This window comes from Adiantum capillus-veneris, chromosome 20 (assembly GCF_014529385.1).
Source record: "Adiantum capillus-veneris isolate H3 chromosome 20, ASM1452938v2, whole genome shotgun sequence".
In the NCBI taxonomy this organism is placed as follows: Eukaryota; Viridiplantae; Streptophyta; class Polypodiopsida; order Polypodiales; family Pteridaceae; genus Adiantum; species Adiantum capillus-veneris.
In genome coordinates this window covers 50,527,277-50,551,206 of record NC_140950.1, presented here as the reverse complement: position 1 = coordinate 50,551,206, position 23,930 = coordinate 50,527,277, and the positions used below count along the sequence as shown (strand labels likewise).

The 23,930-nt window shown below is 42.0% G+C and overlaps 1 protein-coding gene across 3 annotated transcripts; it reads left to right on the top strand.

The window, feature by feature from the left end:
- Positions 1–15,758: 15,758 nt before the first annotated feature.
- LOC147432496 (lysine-specific demethylase JMJ27-like) lies at positions 15,759–23,478 on the top strand. Of its 3 annotated transcripts, none has more exons than XM_086492423.1 (16): positions 15,759–16,241; positions 16,427–16,595; positions 16,706–17,656; positions 18,405–18,553; positions 18,634–18,748; positions 18,895–19,024; positions 19,102–19,159; positions 19,734–20,454; positions 20,555–20,884; positions 20,957–21,127; positions 21,202–21,585; positions 21,671–21,743; positions 21,827–21,912; positions 22,534–22,653; positions 22,808–22,878; positions 22,963–23,478. In XM_086492423.1, the coding sequence occupies exons 3-16, from the start codon at positions 16,715–16,717 to the stop codon at positions 22,985–22,987; spliced, it is 3,375 nt and encodes a 1,124-aa protein (XP_086348549.1). In that variant the 5' UTR covers positions 15,759–16,241; positions 16,427–16,595; positions 16,706–16,714; the 3' UTR covers positions 22,988–23,478. The 3 variants fall into 3 exon arrangements, with proteins under 3 accessions (XP_086348549.1, XP_086348548.1, XP_086348547.1); XM_086492422.1 differs by having other exon boundaries at positions 16,427–16,616; XM_086492421.1 differs by lacking the exon at positions 16,427–16,595 and having other exon boundaries at positions 15,760–16,241; positions 22,963–23,477.
- The last annotated feature ends 452 nt before the right edge of the window (positions 23,479–23,930 follow it).

Sequence of the window (23,930 nt, the reverse complement as noted above, 5' to 3'; positions counted from 1 at the left end):
TTGGGTCACCATCAAGTGTGATTTCAAATGTTGATCGACTCGACTCACCTTGTAGTGTCTGCGGGCACGCAAGGGCTTGTAGGTCTAGGTGTTTGGAGTTTGAATGGAGCTTGTGGGTAGTTTTTGTTTTGAGCTCTTGAGTGGTGGTGAGTGAGGTGAGAAAGTTAAGTGAGTACCTTGTGTTATGTTGAGGTGTCTGGGTGTGTGAGTGTGTACTCGGTGTCTTTTGCTCCATCATCCTTTAGCGATCCCGCTAAGGAGCGGAAATTTGCTGGTTGTGCACCCAGGTGAAGCGGTTTTGCTATGAAGTTTGAACTTCATTGAAGAAAAGTGGTGGTTTGGTTGAGGTGCAACACTTAAACTTTTGTGGAGTTACTCACGCAAGGGAGAAGCGACTTCAAAGGGATGTCGTATAGTCGGTCAGTGTTCACAAGGAAGGAGGATGTGAAGGACTAGATTGCGGACTTCGAGTGGCATACGCTTGGTATGCATATTGTGAATGATGAAGCAAAGCTTCATGTATTTCCTCTTGCACTCAAAGGAGAAGCTCACGAGTGGTTTGAAGGTTTAGAGGAAGACAAAAAGCAAACATCAGAGCAGGTGAACTAGACAATTGGAAGCTAACTGCAACAGAAGCAACGACAAAATTGAGAGGTTCGCAGCAAGATGTTCATGCTAACTTTAAAGAGTTTTTTCAACACTTCAAAGGACTTTGGGTGCAATTGGAGGCAGCATCCCAAGTACCTCCAGGGGATTTCTTTAATGTGCGTCAGTTTATGGATTGTCTCCATCCAAGTGTAAGGGAGAAGGTCGATCAAGAGGAGTCTGCTACATTTGAAAGAGCTGTGGAAATTGCCGAGGCCAAGAGCAAGAAGATCAAGAGAAGGTGGGAGCAAGGAATGACACATGCTGAGCGAGTTGTGGTGCAACCAATGGTTCCTATGGCAGTGGATGATAGAGTGCAGCGAGTGGTTCAAGGTCTGGATCTCGTGACGGTCTGGGTTTTGCATGATCTTGCTGGTCAATTACAAGAATTAAGGTTTAACATAATGAATAAAAACCAAAGAGAAGAGAAGTCAGCTAGGAGAGGTAGGGGACGGAGGCTACAAGGCAGATGCTACAATTGTGACAAAAAGGGTCACTACGCGCCTGATTGTCCTGAACCACCGAGAGAGAGAGAGAGAGAGAGAGAGAGAGAGAGAGAGAGAGAGAGAGAGAGAGAGAGAGAGAGAAAGGAGGGATATACCCCTTATATGGGCTTGGTCAAGGGATAATATAAGAAAATCATCAAGAGCGGGCACTAGAGGCACCACCGTTGCAACAACAACCACAACCGTTGCCTGTAAATGTAGAAGGTAGAGCTATCAACATCATTACCCTTGAGCATCAAGATGTGGATGTTTTGACCAATAAGAGAGCCATGCATGATAGGGAGAAAGAGACAAAAGAAGATAGGGAAACAAGAGCAAGGAAAGGGAAGGCTAACGTAGAAGAAAAACCAGAGAGTAGCAAGAGGTGACGAAGAAGGAAAATAGGTCCAAAGGACTATCCCCTTGGCCAAGGTGTTGAAGACTATGATATTGTCGACGATGCACGAAATCAAAAGGCAAATATATCTTTTGGTCAATTGGTGGCTTTGAACGCTAAATTGAGGAGGCAATGACCAAGTGTGTGAGTATGCAGCTTCCTTAAAAGGGAAAAGCATCAAATCATGGTGTCTTCCTTGAGGGTTGGTCACCTGGTAGATATGGTGCCAATAGCTGAAGCTATGTTGGGAAAGAAGACGGAAGTGTAGGAATATGTGGATGGCGGTGCTCAGGTGTGTGTCATGACCAAGGCTATCATGAAGGAAGCAAGTGTCAAGATGTCAGTGAATGCTTCCATCCGTATGAGGATGGCCAACCGCAAAAAGGCAAGGTGTCTTGGGATAGCTGAAGATGTGAAGATAAAAGTCTTGGGGATTAAGTGCTTGGTTGATTTCTACGTGATGCAAGCGGGTGAGAATGCTTATCCGATCACTTTAAGGAGGCCATGGCTTATAACCCTTGGTGCTAAGCAGGATTGGGGCACGGGCTTGATCACCATCCCCGACCAAGAGAAAGGAAGGACCATTCTCTACAAAATGAAGACGCATGAGAGCCGTACACAACCCCTATTGGAGATGCAAGATACGGATTTACCAGAACCTACGTCTTATGATAGTGATGCTTCGTCTACATCAGTAGAAGAAAGTGTAGAGGAAGACTGGATGCAGTTATGTCTTGATATTTTTGGGATAAGTGTCAAAAAGGAAGCATCCATGTATGATGTTAAGGTCAAGGAGGAGAAGGACAATACAAAAGCAATTGTAGAGCCTTGCCAAAGTGAACGCAAGGAGCATGCTAGGAGAGGACTTGACAGAGAAAGAAAAGAAGGAGTATGAAGACATGTTCACGGAGTTTCCAAAGCTATTTGCCACAGAATATACAAAGTTGCAAGGAGCTAAAGGGGTGGAGCATAGAATCAATCTAAAAGAAGGTGCCAAGCAAAAGGTTCAAAAGCATAGGATTTTGGGGGTCATTCATGAGAGGGGACTTGGTGAAGAGGTGACGAAGCTTTTGGAGGCAGATTTCATCTTTAGAGTGGAGGAGTCCGAATGGGTTTCTCCAGTAGTTATTGTGCCCAAGAAGAACGGAAGATTTAGGATATGTGTTGATTTCAAACCTTTAAATGCTGCCCCAAAAAGGAATCATTATCCATTACCCTTCCTAGATGAAATCATCAATCAGGCTACAGGTCATAAGTGCTACTCAATCATGGATGTATTTTTTGGCTACTTTCAAATATTGATAGCGGTTGAAGATTGATTGAAGACGACCTTCATTACTCCTTGGGGTTGTTTTGCCTTCAAAAGAATGCCTTTTGGGCTGGTCAATGCATATGCTGCCTTCCAAGTATGGATGAATAGAGTGTTTGGTCCCTACTTGGGTAACTTCATTCGAGTTTTCATGGATGACATTGGATGTTATAGCTCCGGGGTCACACATTTGGAGAAGCTGAGGTTGAGTTTTGAAAGTCTTCAACAAGAGGGTGGGCAACTCAACCCAAATAAATGTAAGTTTGCCCATGCCAAAGTCCATAAGTGATTTGTGGAAGAAGTATGGGTTTGAAAAGCGAGAGCATTGAGAATGTTACAAAGTCATAGAGTAAGGCACAAGTTCATATGAGAGGCATGTGAGAAAAGGTTGTGGGTAGAAGACCCTTGTCTATATGTAACACGAGGTCCAATTCAAGGGATCTACGGTGGTGATAAAATTGACCGTTCATTTTGATTAACAGGAGAATTTAAAATTTTGGGGGCGCAGAGTACAGAGGGAAAGCGACACGCATGCATTCCAGTTATGACGCACAGCTCTGCGCACCCAAATCCAAAAACCTGCACATAAAGCTCTCCTGCTCACGAAAACGGACTGCCCCGTTTCAAAACCTGCCCCCGTTCGCCTGCTAACTTGCACGACCTGATAATCTGCATTTTTTGCTAGCCTGCATGTTCTGCTAACCTACGAAAGGAATCACATTGCGCATTGTAAAGCACCGTTCCTAAAAATCAATTCACCTCCATTGCTCTGCTCACGAAAAACTGTGCAAGCCAGGTGAAAGAACCAGGTCAAAAAAACAGGTGAGCAGCTCTCTGTATACTTGCCTGCCTCTGCATACAGGTCCGGATTACTCAGTAGAGCTTGCCCATCCTCACTTATTGTCAAACTTTTAAATGTGTGTAGGGTGTAGGGGTCTCGCATTACTACTGAAATGTGCCATAGCTGTGCAGAGATTACATCAAAGGTGTGAAGAGATTGTGAGTAATTTCAAAGGTGTGTAGAGATTACTTTCACTAGTATTTCAAAGGTGTGCATAGATTACAATATTTGCGGCTTCAACTCAAGGGAAGTATAGTGTGTAGTACTTCTACAATAAGATGACGAATCATGAGGTATGTCTACGAGCTCACTTTTCTCAGAATTTCACACCACGTCGACGTAAATTGCGTGTGTCTTTGGAGATTTGGGGCTTTTGAAGCATGTAATAGGGATTAAAAAATTTGAATGTTGTTTTTTGTTTCATTGTCAGGAATTGTCTCCATTAATTGAGGTTATGGGAACAAATGGGAAGGTTATTCATGAGTGTCATGCATCACAAACATGTATTGACCAAAAGGTTTCTTACGAAAGGCGATGTCTTCTTATTAGGCATCTAAAGAATGTGCACAAAATCACAAATATTCACGTTCCAGAGCACCAAACAGGGTGACCTAAAACCAGTGAACCGCCACCATGACCCGTGTCTTAGATCTAAACGCCAATGCGTTACAAGGTTTGGACATATTGTATATAAAGTTAGGGCAGCACATAGAAAGTTTCACAAAGACTTACAAGTGCGGGCAACCAAAGAGTGGGAAAGAGTCTTTGACAAAGAAGGAAAATTGCAAATAGAGTGGGAAGAGGCATGGATTGAAGCACAAAAGTCTGCAGGGGAAGCAGACATGCCATGTAGGATAGCAAAGTTAGAGGAAAAATTTAAGCATGGGTACAAACCTCACGCTTATGGAGTTCGATTGGAATTAGGATTGCAGAGAAACGCACACAACTTGGAGAAGACGAAGGAAGCTCAAGGCACACAATAGAGAGTGTGTTACTTAATGTGCAATGTAAAGATATGTAGACCAAGAGTGATGGGCGTATATACAATGCTCGGGGGAAAAAACCTCCTAAAGAGGGAAAAAATGCCCCGGCGGTCCTAGTGTGTTCACACACATCACTACCACATGTATATGGTAACAAATCCCCCCTGGAGTGATGGGGTGAACGAGAGATGGCACATGAGTAAAGGGTAGTGCCATGCCCCGAGGACATGATCAGTCCACAAAGGGGAGTAAGCCCAAAGCTTTGCGGAAAGCTTCAAGCTTCTCACGAGAGAATGCCTTTGTGAAAATATCTTCAAGGTTGTTCTATGTTGGCACATAAGCCAAGCTAATCTCTCCTACTCAGAGCCTCTCCCTGACATAGTGGTAATGCACCTCAATGTGCTTTGTGCGAGCACAAAAAACTGGGTTCCTCGCAACTGCCAATTCTTTCTGACTGTCAGTGTAGATAATGTTGGCAGTGTCCTTTCCAACACCCAAATCAGCCATAAGGCGTCTGAGCCATACACACTCAACCGTAACTGTGAAGACTGCCTTGTACTCAGCCTCACAACTCAAAGTGGCCACAGTAGGTTGCTTCTTGCTCAACCATGATATACATGAACTGCCAAGCATGAAACAAAAACCACTTGTGGACACTCGCGTTTCAAAACAACCAACCCAATCTGAGTCCGAAAAAGCATGTAAGTCTGGCAGCAATGATCCCCCTTGGGATAAAACAAGCCAAGTTGTAAAGTGCCACTAAGGTAGCGGAAAATCCTCTTGACAGCTTGCCAATGCTTAGACCTTGGGCTATGCATAAATCTGCTGACCTGTGAGACTACAAACTGAATATTTGGCCTCGTGTTGCATACATAAATGAGGCAGCCAACAACAGTTTGGTAAAGAGTGACATCAGCAGGATCGCCAACATCATGTAGACTCAACTGCAAACTTGTTTCCATGGGAGTGGCAATAGGTTTGCAATCCTCAAGTCCAAACTTACATAGCAATGTCTCTATGTAACTTTTCTTACACAAGGCAATACCACCGTCACACTGCTTAAACTGTATACCCAAGTAATGATGCAACATCCCCAAATCTTTCATCTTGAAAGTAGCATTCAAATCAGCCTTAAATTCAACAATATGTCTCTCATTTGGTCTAGTGATCAACAAATCATCGACATAAAGAACCACAATGAGAAGTACATCACCCTCATGCTTTACATACAATGTGCTTTCTGTTGGACTGTTATGAAAGCCTCGTTTAACCAAATGAGTGTCAGCTTTCTCATACCAAGCACGACGAGATTGCTTCAACCCATACAAAGCATTCTTACATTGGCACACTTTGTCCTCTTGTCCTTTTATGACAAAACCGCGAGGCTACGTTACATAAACTTCCTCAAATATGTCACCATTCAAGAAAGCAGTAACAATGTCTGATTGATGTACATCCCAACCAAAATGAGCTGCCAATGCACATAGAAAATGCACAGTAGTCATACGACAAGTGGGAGCAAAAGCCTTTTTGTTGTGCATAACCCTTTGCAACAAGTCGAGCCTTATGGCAATCAATCTCACCATCCGGCTTGCATATCAATTTCTAAACCCACTTCGTACCAATGGCCTTTTTGCCAAGAGGCAAATCACATAAAGTCCATGTGTCATTTTCTATAAGTGCATAATATTCTGATTGCATGGCAGCCATCCAATTTTTTGAATTATGTGCTTCATCAAAAGATAGAGGCTCCTCAACATCATGTAAGCTAGACACAACCAAAGCATAACAATCTGATGCATAAGATGCATGGCGAGAGCCTGAATGAGTACGGCTAGACAAAGGTGCATCCAATTTACTGTCACGCAAAGTGTGCACCAGCCATTTTGGCATACCTCTAGCCTGCTCATTTTCAGCCCTTTCCTCATCAAGTACATCATGTACATCTGCATCAGTAATAGGCTGATATGTATCATTTTCAGAAACCCCCATAGGCTATACATTTGCCTCATTGGAAATTACATTCGTATTTCCACCACTGAAAAGAGGCAACAAAGTGTCATAAATGTCATGTGAGCTTACATTAATGTCTCTAGTACATGATAGCAAGGGCTGAACAGAATCTTCCACAAACACTACATCCTGTGAAACCAGAATACGCTTTGTTTGCGGATGATATAACCTGTAACCTTTGCTTTCAGCACTATAACCAACAAAAATACATTTGACAGCCTTATCATCCAATTTTATGCGCTGTGTTTGTGGCATGCCAAACAGCCAAAAACACGCATGTGCTCAATAGAAGGCTTTCTATCGTGCCATGCTTCATATGGAGTAATAGACTGCAAAGCTTTCGTAGGACACCTGTTAAGTACATAAGTGGCACACATGATGGCCTCAAGCCAAAAAGAATGCGGCAAAGCTTGACTTTTGACCATACATCGTGCCATTTCCGTCAGTGACCTGTTTTTCCTCTCAGCAACACCATTTTGTTGAGGTGTATAAGGCACTGTACATTGGTGTTTTATCCCACAACTAGCCAGAAATGCATTAAATTCATGAGACATATACTCCCCTCCTCGATCGGAACGGAGGGTGCCCATAATACATTTTGAGACATTTTCAGCCATAGCCAAAAATTGTTTGAAGCACATAAAAACTTTGGACTTCGCTTTAAGCGGAAATACCCATGCATGCCTGGAGTAATCATCAATGAAAGTCACGAAGTAAAGGTAATTGCCCAAGGACGGAGTTTGTATGGGCCCACAAACATCACTATGCACAAGCTACAACCTGCATGTGGCCCGAACTGAACCATCCTTTGGAAACTTAGAATGCTGCATCTTACCCAAAATACAGCCTTCACAAACATGTTTGACAGGTGCTTCAAGAGGCGGCAAAGAAGCAACCATATCAGATTTCTGCAAACGCAACAAACTGGCAAAATTCAGATGACCAAAACGTGCATGCCAAAGTTTTGCATATGAAAGAGCCCTTAAATTTGCAATAGCATTTGCAAAATTTTGTCCACACTTGTCATACAAAGTGAGCTTATACAGCCCACGGCACAAAAGGCCAGATGCAACAATTTCATCACCAAAACTGAGTTCATGAACTGTACATCTGTCATCCACAAATACAAGTCCAAGTCTAGAAAGTGCGGATACAGATAAGAGATTCTTCTTGATCCCAGGTACATAAAGTGCATCAATAAGTGTGAGGGAACTGCCATTAGCAGCAGTAAGCACAATCTTTTCAACTCCTTGAACTGGATAAGAGGCATTGTTGGCACAAGTGACAGAATTGCTATGAGGGACAGACTCGAGAGAGGTGAACAATTCACGATGTGAGGTAATGTGCTTTGTAGCACCACTATCAAAATACCACACATGTGAATCTGCAGCAACTGACAAGCATGCATCATGGACAACAGGATTGTAAGTGCACTCTGCACTAAAAGCCCATTCTACATCGACATTAGCATCATAGTCTCCTTTCACAGAAGACTCAACAATGGTTGCATTTGTAGTGGAACTAGCATTTGTAGTGGAATCACCCTCTTTCTTCTTAGCCTCTTTGGCCTTCAACTTAGGACACGACTTAATCAAGTGATCATTAGCTTTACAATAATGTCAACGCATCTTCTTTTTGCCCTTATCACCAGAATTGCCAGACGAAGTGTTGCCACAGCAGAAGCATTAGGAACAAAAGTTTTGCCACTCACAACAGAACCATAAGAAGTGGCTGCATTACTGTTACCACCCTTTCTTTGAGAAGCAATAAAAGCCTGTTCAACTGCACGCTGCCTAGTCCTGTTTTTTCTGGAAAGTGACTCTTGCAACAGCAATGTGCATAATGCATCAAACTTGACAACTTCAGGATTTCCTTGGGTCATAACTCTCCAAGTACTAGCAAAAGTCTTGTATGAATATTGTAAGGCATCAAGAACAGTCTGCACTAGGGAATTGTCTGAAATGACTTCACCTACAGAAATGAGTTGCTCATTGATATCCTTGACACTAGCAAGGAAGGTGTCCATATCATCTTCCTCATGCATAATCTTTGACTCCAACTCTTTATGCAGCAAAGCAATTTTAGCCTCATTGTGACTTGCATAAAGACCAGCCAAAATATCCCAAGCCTGTTTTGCAGATTTTGTTGAACGGATGTGAGGAACAATGGTGCGCTTCACAGACAACACAATCAATGCATGAGCTTGCGCATCCTTTACATCCCAACGAGCTTGCTCTACCATAGGCAAAACAACTCTAATAGTTGCAATCCTTGCAGCAAGACCTGCAACATCCTCAACATTGCCTACATCCTCAGAACCAGGACGTACATCAATGCCCTGCACAATATTCTAGATGCCCTTTGACACAAGAACGTGTTGCATCATATAAGCCCACATAGGGTAATTGTCCCCATCCAACCTGTCCTCAACAGCAAACATCTTGAACACATCTATGTTGTTGTCAGCCATGGTAAATGTTGCACATGATGTGAAAACTGCCCAGAAAGAGGAGAAACGAAGCGGGAACAACACGTGCTATATAGCACAAACCGTAGAAGACTGTAAGGCACCTATTATGTAGAAAATGGCACTGACAAAAATTATGTACAAAATGACGAAATAACCTGTGTAGCATTGATTGTAGTGGAAACGGAGGCCGAAATGAGTCCGAATCAGAAATCTGAGCAGACTAAGCTCTATGAGCTATCCCCAAATATTTGTCGACCTGCAAATGCTCACCAAAGCTCATTGAAATCAGAGAAAGTGAGCAGGCGTGTGCTGGAGCAGCTGGCAACTAAGCCCGGGAGGATGTAACCTGCTCTGATATTCAATTGTTGGAATTAGGGTTGTGGAGAAACGCACACAGCTTGGAGAAGACAAAGGAAGCTCAAGGCACACAATAGAGAGTGTGTTACTTAGTGTGCAATGGAAAGATAGATAGCCCTAAAGTGATGGGTGTATATACAATGCTCAGGGAAAAAACCTTCTAAAGACGGAAAAAATGCCCCTGCGGTCCTAGTGTGTTCACACACATCACTACCACATGTATATGGTAACAAGTTCCACATGACGCTGACATTTCTTGAGAGGAAAATGAGAGGAACGACAAAGAGGGCATTAAAGTTTCAGATGATGAGTCTGCCATTGTAAGTTTACTTTCCTTAACTACACACTCCCGTTTTCTCTTTAAGGTGACAATTTTTTACATTTATTTCAAGTTATAATTTGATTGTTATTGTAGCCGGTTTCATCATCGACCTCTAGCTTTGCGCATGTCGAGACCATTACTTTCTTGTTGAGCCATGATCGCCTTGTGTGTGAGATTGATCGCTGCAATATGGATCAGTTCTTGGATAGGTGTGTTACTAACGTAGATTTACTCTTTTGCGTGTAAATCTTGCAAGCATAATTAGGAAAGTAAACAGTGTAAGAGCATGCATTTTTTCATAGGTGCCGTAAGGGAGTTACTTTTGTTTTGTGGTCTTCTTGAGCTGGGCTTGAATTGGGGTTAGATGCCCATGTCATTGACGATGTTCTAGATCCTGAGGCTTCAACAAAGACGATCAACCTTTTTGCATTGTGAGGAAAAAAAAATATGCCTAAGTAGCATTATATTCTTTTCGCTTTGCTCACTTGTGTATCTACTACTTCATAGGTGGATGGAAAGCATATTGCCGCCTGATGTTCTCTCAGCTGTGTGGTGGGAAGACAACTTATGGTTCCCATTTGTCTCTGAGCGTGCTATAGGAGATCATACATTAAGCAATTTCTTTGGGACACCTGTTTTTTATCTCACATATTTACCTTCTTCCCTGTTTTGGATGGGTATGGATGTTTTACTTTTATGTATTATTGTAGTATCAAAACTGCCAAAGCTTCAAGTCTAAAAGTGTATTCTTTATATAGATCACATTGGGTTCTTATGGAATTCTACAATGCTCATCTCATATGCATACCTACTCTTTCTCGACGACGGTCAGTTATACTTCTCTTTGACTCACTTTTGATTGTCTGCATGGAGAGACTCTTATCGCACGTGTCTAGGTATGCATTGTTTTTGCTTTAAACATAATGGTCAAATTGTTTGCATAATTTCAATTAATCGATTGCTTGCATTTGAAGGGTACTAAAGCATTTTAATAAGCACTATTCAAACCTTCAAGTCAAAGAAGAACTTGAAGATCCTCGAGAAGCTTGCGAACTCATCACTGCACAGGTTTAAGGCGCAATTTAGTATTGTGTGCTATTGCATTGTGTACTAAATTTTTTGTTGTTGACTTATACACATGTTTGTTGGCTATAGTGTCCTTAGCAGCCAAATTCTACCGACTGTGGTTATTATGTGATGACAGCAATGAGGTTATTGATAAAGACCACTCTTAAAGATCAAAAGCCTCAAGGAAATTTGGTAATTGCTTGTTTTAATTGAAGCACTCACTATAGTGTGAACTCTCATTACTTTTTTGCTTTCTAATGATTTGTGTTTTTTTCAGTTAAAAAATAATTGGTTTGCGCATGAAGAGGTCGAGTTCACAAGACAGAAGCTCAATGCCTGGTTGAACAAGGCTTTGGGTGAGGTCACACTTGGATATGCCATGGTTTAGGTCTCTTTTGTGATCACCTTTTTTTGTATTAATGGCAAACTTTGGAAGTCGTCATGGCCTACTTTGTATCGATGATTATGTCAACAGATCTTGTCTATATCTACATTTTGGTCCACTTTGTATCGATGTTAGTATCAAGAGAAACTTGTTGTGATATCTTTTATGTACGGGCATTGTGCGATCTTATTACATACATAGTAGATTAATTTCTTTGTCTATACATCCACAAGTGCTTGAAGAGGCTGTTGCCTAAAATTTTTGACCCCCTCATCCTGCAAAAGCTCTAGTTCAGCGTAGGGTTAATGACCCAAATCCAGCATCAGAAGATGGTTTACAAGATGGATGGTTTTCCTTAAGGCTTGGCAGTGGTGAAAGGATGGTTGAAAGTCGCCCAACTTGGCTTCATAGGAAAGGTTTGATCATGTTGTTGATCAAGGTAAGTGCCCACAAAAAAGACCACAGTTTAGGGTTGGAATCAATTTTGTATTGTGGTGCTGAAACATTTCTCTGCAGCATTAGGCCTTTTCAATCTTAATAGTCAAGGAATATTGGCACGTCTTGACAATTCATTTACTCATAGAAGAACCCCTGGTGTTTCTCTTCATCGTCTACGGAGTTACTTTCGAGTGGATTCTGATTTTGATGACTGATAAAGAAGCTGGTCTAGTGGCATGTTTGATGGCTACAAACCTTTCCTTGAAAGGTGCTTATTTCATAGTTATTCACTTCTGGTGATGTTCACACATGCACTGGAATAGTAATTAACAAGTCTTCCTCTTGATGACGGGTGCTTGCTATGATGAAGAAGGTTTGCTAGATTTTGTCGGATGCAGTGCTGGTCATGCCCAGAATGAGGAAATCGAAGAAGAATGCCAAGTTGATCGAGTTGATGCCTATATCCCGCATGACGGGGAAGGGCAAGTGTTGGCAGTGCTGAATGAATTGCTGCATGTGTCAGAAATTGGAATTGGGTCAGATGTAAGGTTGGATGAGGCCCAAAGGATACCTAAGAGGAAGGGTTGTTATGTGGATGCTAGTAATGACGGGGTCTCTAATGATGCCAACATGGTGTTTGCGAGTTTTTGTGGTATTCCAGTTAAACCAGGTTTTGGGATGTTGGTGGGCAGGTTTCAGGATGTTGGTGGCTAGCGGGCCAAGTGTAATGGGCTGCGATGAAGTGAGTGAAGGGATTGAGGAGCACCAAGTGGACCCTACTGACTCCTATTTTCCACATGACGGGGAAAAGTTGAGATATGAGATGCAAAGCGACCTACATGACCGCTGCCTTCGGTGTGCCCAAGAAGGGGACCATGGAAGTTCATGGCGATATGCCTTCTGTATGTGTGAAGTTGAGGTTGGACAGCCCATCAACTCAAGATGAGGTGGTGGACCTGGAATGTTGCACGGATGTCATGATACTAGGGCATGAATTGAATTGTGGAGATGCTTGGAATGGGTTAACAGATCCTCCGCCAACCAGGTGGAATGAGCAGGGATGTACCAATAGTGATGGGTGTGCCTCTGATACGAGTGGTCATTGGGGTGCGAGGTGCAGTAGGACGTGATTGGGGGTATGACTTGATAGTGATGCACGGCAATCGGGTCATGATTGAGGTTATGGAGATTCGACGGGGAATATCTTCGAAGCGGTCTTATGGGTTGTACGCAGGGCCTAAGCTAGTCGAGGGGAGCCCACTCGGTATATTTGGGTGGTAAATACCTCACCAAAAGCTCTGGAAACCTTCCTTCAAAATCCGATTCTATCGCACAATGCATTAAGTTTGACAAATCATTATAAACATCGTCCCTTAACTCCATTGGGACCTACATTTCAAAACAAACATGCATATGTTGTACATCATTTTTTATATATAAATCAAATAGTTACACTAAAGTAACTTAGCATTATAATACCTGAGGTAAGAGATTCTCCACCCATGCTTTTTTGGTATGGAACCAACAAAGTAGAACACGGCATGCAACTTGATACTTTTTTCCATTGGCGTCAATACTCCAACTATGCGGGTCTTCATCCACAACCTTCGATATAGCCTCTAGTTCTTGTTGTGACTTATCAATCACAATAGCTGACGGATGAATTTGGCCCATCCTCTCAAAGACTACAAGACTGTCAACTTTAAAGCAATGACGTCATGATGACAGCCAGGATCTGTCGTACACAGCATGAACCAAATTGGTAGGCCAACACCTTGTTGGTTTGGCAACACTGTAGCATACAATGGTAAACCATATATATTTGTTTTAAATGTGTTGTCAATAGCCCATGAGTTATTTGTAGAGAATCGCTTGGCCATTTGCAGCATCCAGTCATCGATAAAGATAAAAGGCTTATCTTTGTCTCATTTACTGCTTTTGGATTGTATGGTTGGGGCAATAAACCACTTGCATAAAAATTTGAATGTAAGAAGAAAAGAAATTTGAATCACTCTCTGTGACTAATGACAAAACATTACCTTGTTGGCTTCACGTAATTTCAAAGCCTCCGTATATATAGAAACCCAGTCATCATTTGATACGCGACATGTATCAACTTGATCACTTAGAGGGTATCCTATGTATAAGCAATTTATTAAAGAAGCAAGTCAAAGTGCTACCTCGATAACGTATTTGATAAGACAAGATATTGATTTCATGCAGTATCATAAAGAACCTGTAGATAGTAAAGTCACGAAGGGAGGCTTGCTCCATGTGAAATCTTTCTTTTGACAAAGATATAGAAGCAACGTATCGAGCATTCCCGACATCAAAGAGATCTTCCATGCAACACTCAATTACGGATGGATGGACGGGCAAGTAATATATATCACTTCTTGAACCTGGGACATGACCACTGTGACTAGTGTTTAGATAAATATGAACATCATTACTCCCATTGGTAGTTATCACTTGTATTTTATACAGAAAACCACATTTCTTTGATGTCCTTGTTCTCTTTTTATCTCTCCTTCGTCGAGGTGCACCACCTCGATGACATATATAATCAATCACAGTTTTTGATGTGCCAGATTTTTTGGAAGAATGGACCATCACTAGCCTTGTCTTGTGCTTGATCATGATGGTCTTTAGGTGCCCCTCTACATCGGTAGTAATCACATTTGGAGGCTCTTTATTCAGGTCCATTATTTGACGTCATGATCTTGATGTTGAAGCGTTAGTTGCATTGCTACATCCACAAGCATTTATGTACTCTTTGATGTATATGGTAGATATACCATGCTTCCTAACATCAATGCACCATTTGGACTTAATGGAAATGAGGGTTTTATTAAACCCTTGGTGTTTTTGATCGTTCAACAATGTGGGCAACTTGTACATTATCCTCCCAATCTTCAACACATGGAACTCTCGACGGCTGCGAATCTCCCAAATATAAACAAAGCCTTCTATCCTCATCACGCCCAACATGAAGCTCATCCTTCATCTTGCACCACTTCTTCAAATCCAACATGTCTCTAGAGTCATAGGTTTTAAGAGTCTCCAATGTTTTGGAGAGGTCACTTTGAAGCACTCTTATCATGTAATTATATGCCTTTCTATGAAAGGAAAAATATGTTGTGGACACATAGAGATTTGGATCCAGAAATACCTTAACCATTTGATCATCAAGAGGCCTGTTTTCTCCAAGAACATCACCTTCTTCATGGAGTATCTCGAAGTCGTCACCAATGCTTTCACTACTTACATCGGTTGAATCCTCATCAAACAACTCTTCAAGCATATGATCACCTTCCATGTTTTCTTGATCCCAATCCATCACTTGGTTGTGATTGAGGGTGATTGGATGAGAAAGCACACTTCTTTTCGCCCGTGAGTGTGAATGTTACTGTGTGTGTGTATGCGTGTGCGAGAGAGAGGGGCAGAGAGAGAAAGTAGTTTCTTTTGAATGTGTCGAGATTACGAGATTACACACAATGTGCTGAAATTACATGCAGTGTGGGTCTCTACGCTACTTTGATGTGGGTCAAAAGTTAGACTCTTTAAAGTAGGATGAGTGAATGCTGAGCATACTTGCAAGAGTCATAAATGAAAGAATCTACTTTAAGCTTGACTTCAATGCACAAATAAAAGGCGTCGTGTCGTGCTGTCAAAAGTTATGACTGTGCCGGGATTCCTTCTTGTGTCAAGATTACAATTGCACGACGCAAAAAATATCCGCGGTCCTCATTCCATCTTGATCCAACTTTTCATCGATCCCTTGAATTGGACTCCGTGTTACATATAGAAGAGGGTGGAAGACCAAGAGATGTTGGACGTGTGAACATCTTCTGAAGCAAAGAAGCTAGTAGAGCCAAATCAAAAGTGTGAAGGAATAATAAGGCGGGAAGTCACAGAGAGTACTCGATTACTTACATTCAATTAATTACCTCGAAACCAAACAGAAAATCGAATTTAAAATGGAATGGAATTAACTGAGAATTGTGGGCAGGCTAAACGATTCAAAAATTTCTTGGAAATTTGCAGACTAGTAGCCGCTTGTATCTTTTCTACCTAGGCACCTTAAGTTCGCTCCAGGTTGCTGCAGGTCGTGATGGAGAGGAAGGCGATTTGGCGCCCAATTCAAAGGGATTGTGCCGTTTCCCGGCGATTCAAAAATTTGGGTCTTTCTGGGTTTTCTCTCTCTAGTGTATTTATGCTGGTGGGTTCTCTTTCTAGCTCTTTGTGCTCTCTCTCTCTCTCTCTCTCTCTCTCTCTCTCTCGTCTGCTGCTTTCCTTGTGTGCGGGACAATGTTTTGCAACTTAAAAGGCGGTTTTGACTTCGATTAAGGTCGATTTTACCGCATCGCGAAAGAAGCTAAGCGTCTCTCTCTCTCTCTCTCTCTCTCTCTCTCTCTCTCTCACACACACAGACTCCCTCTCGCTTCTTTACATCGCCGTTGATAGAAGAGCTTGAATGGTGCAATAGCATAACTCAGCAGGCGATTCGGGAACTGAGATATTGAAGGTATGCTCTCTCTCTCTCTCTCTCTCTCTCTCTCTCTCTCTCTCTCTCTCATGATACTGTGCGTGTATTTGCATTTTCATTTTATGTGCATCTTTGTATTGTTTAGATATCGGCATTTTCGCGTGTCCAAGCAAGGATGGTGTTCGTTTTTAGAGTGGTGAAAGCAATCGTGTGCCTTTTTACAGCTGTTGTAGGGGTTCTAATGCATAGAATGGCTCCTCCACAATGTACATTCCTGGGTCCAAGTATTCTTGAGACCAAGAGAGCCACTCCTTGTGCTCTTGCTCTTCTTCTATGATAGGCCTCACATAGCCAGAGGCTTTTGCAAACGAATGCCAGCGTTATATCTCTCTTGTATGTGTTCTGTATCTGCAAGTAAGCGTAAGCTCCTTTGTAGCTGTGTATTCACGTGAGGCATTTCAGCTTACTATGAGAGTTACTTTACACTTTGCTCGTGTTTCCAGGAAATCGATATGGATGAACTTTCAGATGCATTACGCTGCTATAGAAATGATGGGAAGCTATGGAGGTGCAAGAAGCAGATAATGGAAGGCTCTGTTTATTGCTCTGAACATGATGCGTACATCAAGAAGAGGAACTTAGGCTCAGCCACAAAGAAAATGACTCTAGGAAGGGTCTCCAAAGCAAAGAAGCTGAATACTTCTAAAGACTCAAGCTTAGATGGTTCAGGCACTAGCCATGAAGATGGGACAGGATTGCAATCAAATACTGCCAGCTCATCCACCTTAGTGGCCTGTAGCACAGACCCATCTGTAGTTTTAAGTGTCAAAAATCGAAAGCGGAGGAATAGGGAAGAATGGGATGCCCTGAAAGGAACAAAAGCCGAGAAGGCTTTGCAGAATAATGATGGGATCAAAGCAACCAAGAAGCGCGGTCGTGGGAGACCACCAAAAAACAGTCTTATCAAGATGGATGAGACACACTCTGAGGGTGAGGCATCGTCTGGTTTGACCCCTGGTGAAAGTATCCTGGAACGCCAAACTGAAGTCCATGACACTGATTCCCAGGAGTCTGCTCCCTCAGCTTCTTCTCCCATACCTGGTTCCAATGGAAGGGACCGCAAGCTAAAGCAAAAAGTTGCTATTCGTAATGCAAATGGTACAAAGAAGATAAAGTGCAACCCCAAAATTCCAGATATGAGTGTACACACATCAGTATCAGAAGGAAGGAATATCAGGGAATCTTCTGCATCAGTTAATCATCAATCTAGAGCTGCTGCAGGCATGAAAGAAGCTGTTCAGAAGTCTTCTGGTTCAACAGATTTGGATCTTAAATCTGAAAGAGCTAAGAAACGAAAAGTCTCTACGAATGAGCTGCAAAAGTCTCCTTCATTGTTGAGTGATAAGGCTTTGGCAGGTACTGATGCAGAGGCTAAAGGCAGGACTGCAAGAAAGGTTAGGAAATTCTGTTTTTAACCCTAAGGTACTCTTAGGTGGCAGGTTGCTAGCACTTGCTATCTGAGCCTGAAATGGATCATGAAGAGTTTTTCTGGTGGGCTTTGAAGTAAAATTGTATGTGCTGTAGCAGCTAAATACGCTGTACATTAACAAATCCTAAGTTTTCAAGCTTCAGGAAAGGGAGCATTTTATTAGTGCTGGTCCAATCCCATTGCACCTTGGCTTGGGCATTCGTGAATGCTCACACAGATTTTTTCTTTCCCCTATCAAAATATAACTAAAGTGTTAATAATTCTTATGAAGGATATTTTACTTCGTGCATTTGATGTAGATCTGAAGACTGGTCTAGCTGTTTGTTGTCCTGTGTGTACTTACAGGGTTTCCTATTATAGCCTCTCTAGTGAGTGGATTATGGCAAGAGTTCCTTGCATGTGTAGTCATGGTTTATGTTTGAACTGCGTTTTTTGACTCATAGCTATCTTGGAAAGAGAGTCAAGGATGTTGACGAGCTAGGAGCTTGTCCTCTGTTGCCTGCCTAAGCTAGGAAAACATCATACAAGAACAAGGTTTGGTGGGTTAGATTCTCAGAATAGTTGAGGCTGTTATGCCTGTAACTGTGGAGAATGTGGTAAAGCTACAGTTACTTCCACATATGTTATACTGGCTTCTTGTTGCTTTATACACTCTAGTTGTAGCACTTGCAAATATTTTTTAGCATAAAATCTTTCGTGACCTTGCTTTGTAGACTGGTGCGATGGTGGCTGTGAAAAAGTTCAAGGGAATAAATCCAGATAGCAAGATGTGCCATCAATGCCAAAGAAATGATAAAGGCAAAGTTGTTTACTGCTTCCAGTGTAATGCGAAGCGATTCTGCTTGCCTTGCATATCTAAATGGTAATAATCTTTTCTTCAGAACTCATTTGAATGGTGCAATGTGTTTTTGTAATACTAGCTATCTCATTTTTTTAAACAAGGTACCCATTGATGACTCATGAGGACATCGAGGAGGCATGCCCAGTTTGTCGAAAAAACTGCAATTGTAAAACCTGCCTGCGCATGAATATGCCAATTTATCAAGGTCTAAAGGAGGTATGTGTACATTCTGCATGTCGCGTATGTAAGTTGATCTTATTATTCGAATAATAGTTGCCAATTGCAACATGAGCATAATGAGTTTAACCCTTACATGTATTGTTCATAGTTGGTCCCTACTGTGATATCTTCTTTTTTTGCAGAAAATGGAGAAGGTCAGTAAATCTGACAAAGTATTTGCTTTGCGCTACATGCTATCTTATATTGCTCCTCTTGTCAAACAACTGCATGAGGAGCAGCAGAAAGAAGTTGTACTGGAGATGACCGTGGAAGGTATGATGTTCTGCTGGTAACATAATCTGTTTTCTAAGAAACAAGTTGAGGAAGCCATTGCACTTTTCATTTTTCAGGAACTAGTGTTGATGAAATTGAGAGCTCCGAACTTAACGGGGACGAACGCTTGTATTGGTCAGTATATACTCTTAACCATCTTATAGGAAGTGTCCTCGGTGCTGAAGAGCCTATTTCTCTAGCAGAAGGGGTGGGATTACTTGAAATGTGAGGCTGAGGATGGTGCGGGGTTTCTTCTAGTTTCGTTCTTAGAGTTTCATTGATCATTTTGGTCTGCATTTGCAAGCTGTCTAGCAGTGAATGCTGCGTCATTTAACTTTTAGAACTGTTATGCCTTTCTACCAGTGGAACTAGAGAATTTCTGCTCTCTGTTGCTTGGCTTTTTACACGGCATGCTCCTCTCTTGGTTTGCAGTATGTTCCATGTGCATGCTTAGGCAGCACGTCTTATTTTCCAGCTGAGCAGCTAGTGCTGAACCTGTTGTCTGCAGGCATTTTTGCATGGATACTGCTTGCATCAGCACTAATTGTAATATGGCTGATCGCAAGCTGTGCTTTCTCCTATATGGGCCATAGTGCATCCTGTAAATCAACCAAAGCATGAAGGGGAAATTCTACATGTATTTCAGTATAGTGTATTGCCTTGCCCTAACTAAGGCTTATTATGGATTCCTACTTGATTGTTCTGGCAGCGACAATTGCAATACCTCGATTGTTGACGTTTACCGAAGTTGTCCTAATTGCAAATATGACTTATGCCTAGTCTGCTGTCAGGAGCTCCGTCGAGGAGAGCAGCCAGGTGGTGATCAAGCTGGTTCTGCTAATTCTCATCTTAATGAGATAAATGCAGATCAGCTTTCCACAAGGGTTAGTGTGGATCCGAATTGCCAAAAGGAATTCCCAATGTGGAAGCTGTGTAATGAATATGATATTCCTTGTCCTCCAATAGGAAGAGGCGGATGTGGCATATCTCGTCTCTGCTTAAGACGGACAGGTTTAGTAGATATCGCTGCGCTTGCAGCTGATGTTGATACCACAATGAATGAGTTGTGCCCAGCTGGTCCAATTGTTACTGATGCACCAGCACCTGGACCATGTAATGCATGTTTCACTAGTCAGATAGCTGGACTAGCATCTCATAAATACCTACGTCTGGCTGCTAGCAGGAGTGACTCCGTTGATAACTACATATTCTGCCCTTCAGTGTTAAACATGCAGGAGGATGTCCTGCAGCATTTCCAGAAACATTGGCTTCGAGGGGAGCCAGTGATAGTCAGGGATGTGTTTAACAACACCAATGGTTTAAGCTGGGAGCCCATGGTGATGTGGAGGGCTTTCAGAGAGACAACCAAAAGCAAAGCTGCTGAAGATGCGAAATCTGTCAAAGCACTTGATTGCCTTGATTGGTGTGAGGTAAAATGCCTCTCATATGAAGTACTTGGTTGTTTGACTGTATTTTATTGTGCATCAAATGCCAAACCTTGGTTTAGCACTTTGCTGTCTTCTTCTTTAGGTTGAGATCAATATTCACCAGTTCTTTAAAGGATATGAAGAAGGTAGAGCTCACAGAGGTGGCTGGCCTGAAATGCTCAAATTAAAAGATTGGCCACCGGCCAATTTTTTTGATGAAAGGCTCCCTCGTCATGGGGCTGAGTTCATTAGTGCGCTACCGTTCCACCGGTATACCCACCCAAATAAAGGATTGCTGAACTTGGCAGCAAAGCTTCCTGATGGTGTTTCTAAACCAGATTTGGGACCTAAAACGTACATTGCTTATGGCCATGAGCAAGAGCTTGGGAAAGGTGATTCAGTCACAAAATTGCACTGTGACTTGTCAGATGCGGTAATATACTGAGCTGAGCAATGTACAGTTCTTGCTTGCTCTTTGTCCTAACGATCAGGTGATTCTCTGTAGGTAAATGTTCTGACTCATGCCAGAGAGGTGAAGCTTGCTGGTTGGCAACTAAAAAAAATAGAGAACTACAAGCAAGCCCTTTCTAAAGGTCTTAAAGGGGCAGCTAAGAAATCAAGAAAACATGGATTGTCCTGTGAGCCCACACATACTGAGTCTATGGCTAATGATGAAGTAAGTTGAAGCTTAAGGGTTCTGTCTTTCGTATCTTTGGTGTATTGCTCAAGTTCCAGTGCTCTATTCCACAGGACATGACTGTGAAAAAGATTGTTGAAACTAGTGACAACGATCTGATTCCTGAGGAAGTTGATCATCAGAATGTGGCCTTAGACGATGAGAAACAATCTGCAGCAGATGCTATTGCTTCGTCTGATAAAACTGGAGGTGACATCAAGCCAAACCATGACAGTAGTATGGAACATTCGGCCTTGGGTCCAGAGACCAAGCCTAATGTGCCTGGTAGCAATGATCTAAAGCCGGTAAATTTTTTCACGCCTCAGAAGATTGAGCCAGGTGTTAGTGGGGGAGCATTATGGGATATTTTTAGACGGGAGGATGTACCAAAGCTGCAGGCCTATCTGAAGTGTCATTGGCGAGAGTTTAAACATACTAGAGACGAGCCACTTGACCATGTAAGCTTTATGTTCATTGCTGTCCATGCCTCGGTATCAATTGTGTATTTTTATATTAATCTGACTCTTGTTGCTTTTTCTTCAGATCGTTAATCCAATCCATGATCAGACCATATTTATTAGTGAGGATCATAAGAGGAAACTGAAAGAAGAGCAAGGTGGGTCACTATATTCTTAGACACAATATCATGAGGCAGAAGGCCAACTTTCCCCTGTTAATGTGACCTGGTGATTGCAACAGGGATTGAGCCATGGACTTTTGAACAGCACACTGGAGAAGCTGTATTCATACCAGCAGGATGTCCACATCAAGTGCGAAATATGCAGGTATATTGAAGTGTAGATATGGCTAGTTGCATGTTGTAGCACAGTTTTCAATTCCAAGTTTCATGACATGTCTTTTGAGTCTTGGAGGAGATTAACTGTTGTTCCAAAAGCCAAAATGCTATAACTTATTTCAGGTCCTCTGATTCTCCTGGCAACGAATTAAATTGATGAGCTTAAATTGCAGAAAACTGTGACTTGGAAATTGTTCTTCTTTGGGAAAAGTGATAACAGCACACTGCATTTGGGAGACAGCATTGGGCTTTTGGCCTATGTTGCTTCTTTAGTACAACCTCATCATAAAATCTTTTCATGGCAATTGTACTCTCCTCTTGCCTCTGATAACCTGGAATGGTTGTGGATAAATTTTTAGCACCTTAAACTGCTATTGCAGCTTTTATTTGCTGTGTGAGCGTCATGTTCTTTTCCAAGAACTGTATAAGAGTGGATTGCTTCTTGCTTAGAGTGAGGGGGTTCAGTTTGTAAGTTTCAAATATTGAATTGCCTTTACCAAGCTATTTGTCTTGTATCAAAGTTTTCCAGGCTAGCAAGTTTATGTCGTATAGTTAATGCCTCGTATGATTTCTCACTTTACAGTTATTAATGTGGCCATTTCTGGTACAGTCTTGTATCAAGGTGGCATTAGACTTCGTATCTCCTGAAAATGTGGATCAGTGTGTGCGCCTTACGGAAGAGTATAGGCTACTCCCCAAAGAGCATCGAGCAAAGGAAGATAAGCTTGAGGTGTGACTTCTGAACTCTCTTGTTGCATTATCTTTAAGAAGCATATTTGACTGCTTGAGCCCAAAGGCCTAAATTAAGGCTATTTGTCCTCTGGGTTTTTCATATATGCTAATGGATCGTGACTGAACCGATTGTCTTTGAGCATGCTAAGCAGATTAAGAAAATGGTCTTGCATGCGGCATCATCTGCCATCAATGAGCTCAAACACCTCCTCAAAAAATCAAGGTTGGCTCAATCACCAACTTAGTTCTAGTCTTGGCTTGTTGGTAACTATGCTAAGGTCTTTCTAAGCAATACTTGGGGTTGCAGAGAACGTAGTGCCAGTGATGATTGATGAGAGTGATGAATAATGGCAGCTGTGGATGTTCCAAAATTTTGTGGGTTGCTGCAACTCAAGCAATCAAATTTTGAATTCCAAGGGCCTATTTGGTTGGTGAATCTTCTCATGGAGTCCCTGTTTGCCCCCTTTCTTGAAAGTTTGACATTTGCCTCAAATTGCGTGTCACTACTGCTTTGCCCTGAAGCTTCCCTTGATAACTGAGGCAATGGAAGAAACTCTCTTCTGTTTCTCTTTTGTTCCCACATTGCGAGTATCTATGTGCCAAGCTCGCGCAAGCTGACTGTATTTTTGGAGCCCAATTATTGCAACATGGAATATGAGGTACACCTAGAAAGCTTGTAGAATCGTTTTTTGATCTGGGTGATGCTTTTGCGAACGGAATCTTTTCTTTTTGGTGTCTTCGTTAGCTTTTTTTTTTTTTTTTTTGTTGCTGGATGTATGGGCTTCTTTGCCTCTGTAAAAGTTTAAGGTGCTGAAATGGATTCATTTAGTTTTGAGCCAACTGGCCTTGGGTATTCTCTGAGTGTGCATTATCTTGCTGTTTTGATTAACTGCATCAACACTTTTCCTTGAGGTTGCTGCTTTGAGTTTCAACTATTTACCATTCTTTGGCAGAGAGGAGTTCTGTTACCTATACCTAGGGTCTTGTATGATGGCACTACACTTGATGCAAACGATGGGGATGGAAATTTTGGCTAATTTATCAAGCTTGATACTCTTTCCAAGTAGAACTTGAACTAGAAGAAACATGTATCTTGGTCACCTCAGTTGTGTGATTACACACTTATTTAGGTGTAACTATGAAGGGCAGTCAAAGAAAGAGGAGGATAACATCCCCTCATGCCTTATGTTCTAATGAGGATCTTGTAGGTAATATGCTAGAGAGCATCTTGGCCCGAGCCTTTTTCATAAGAGTAACCTAATTCCAAGTTTCTGT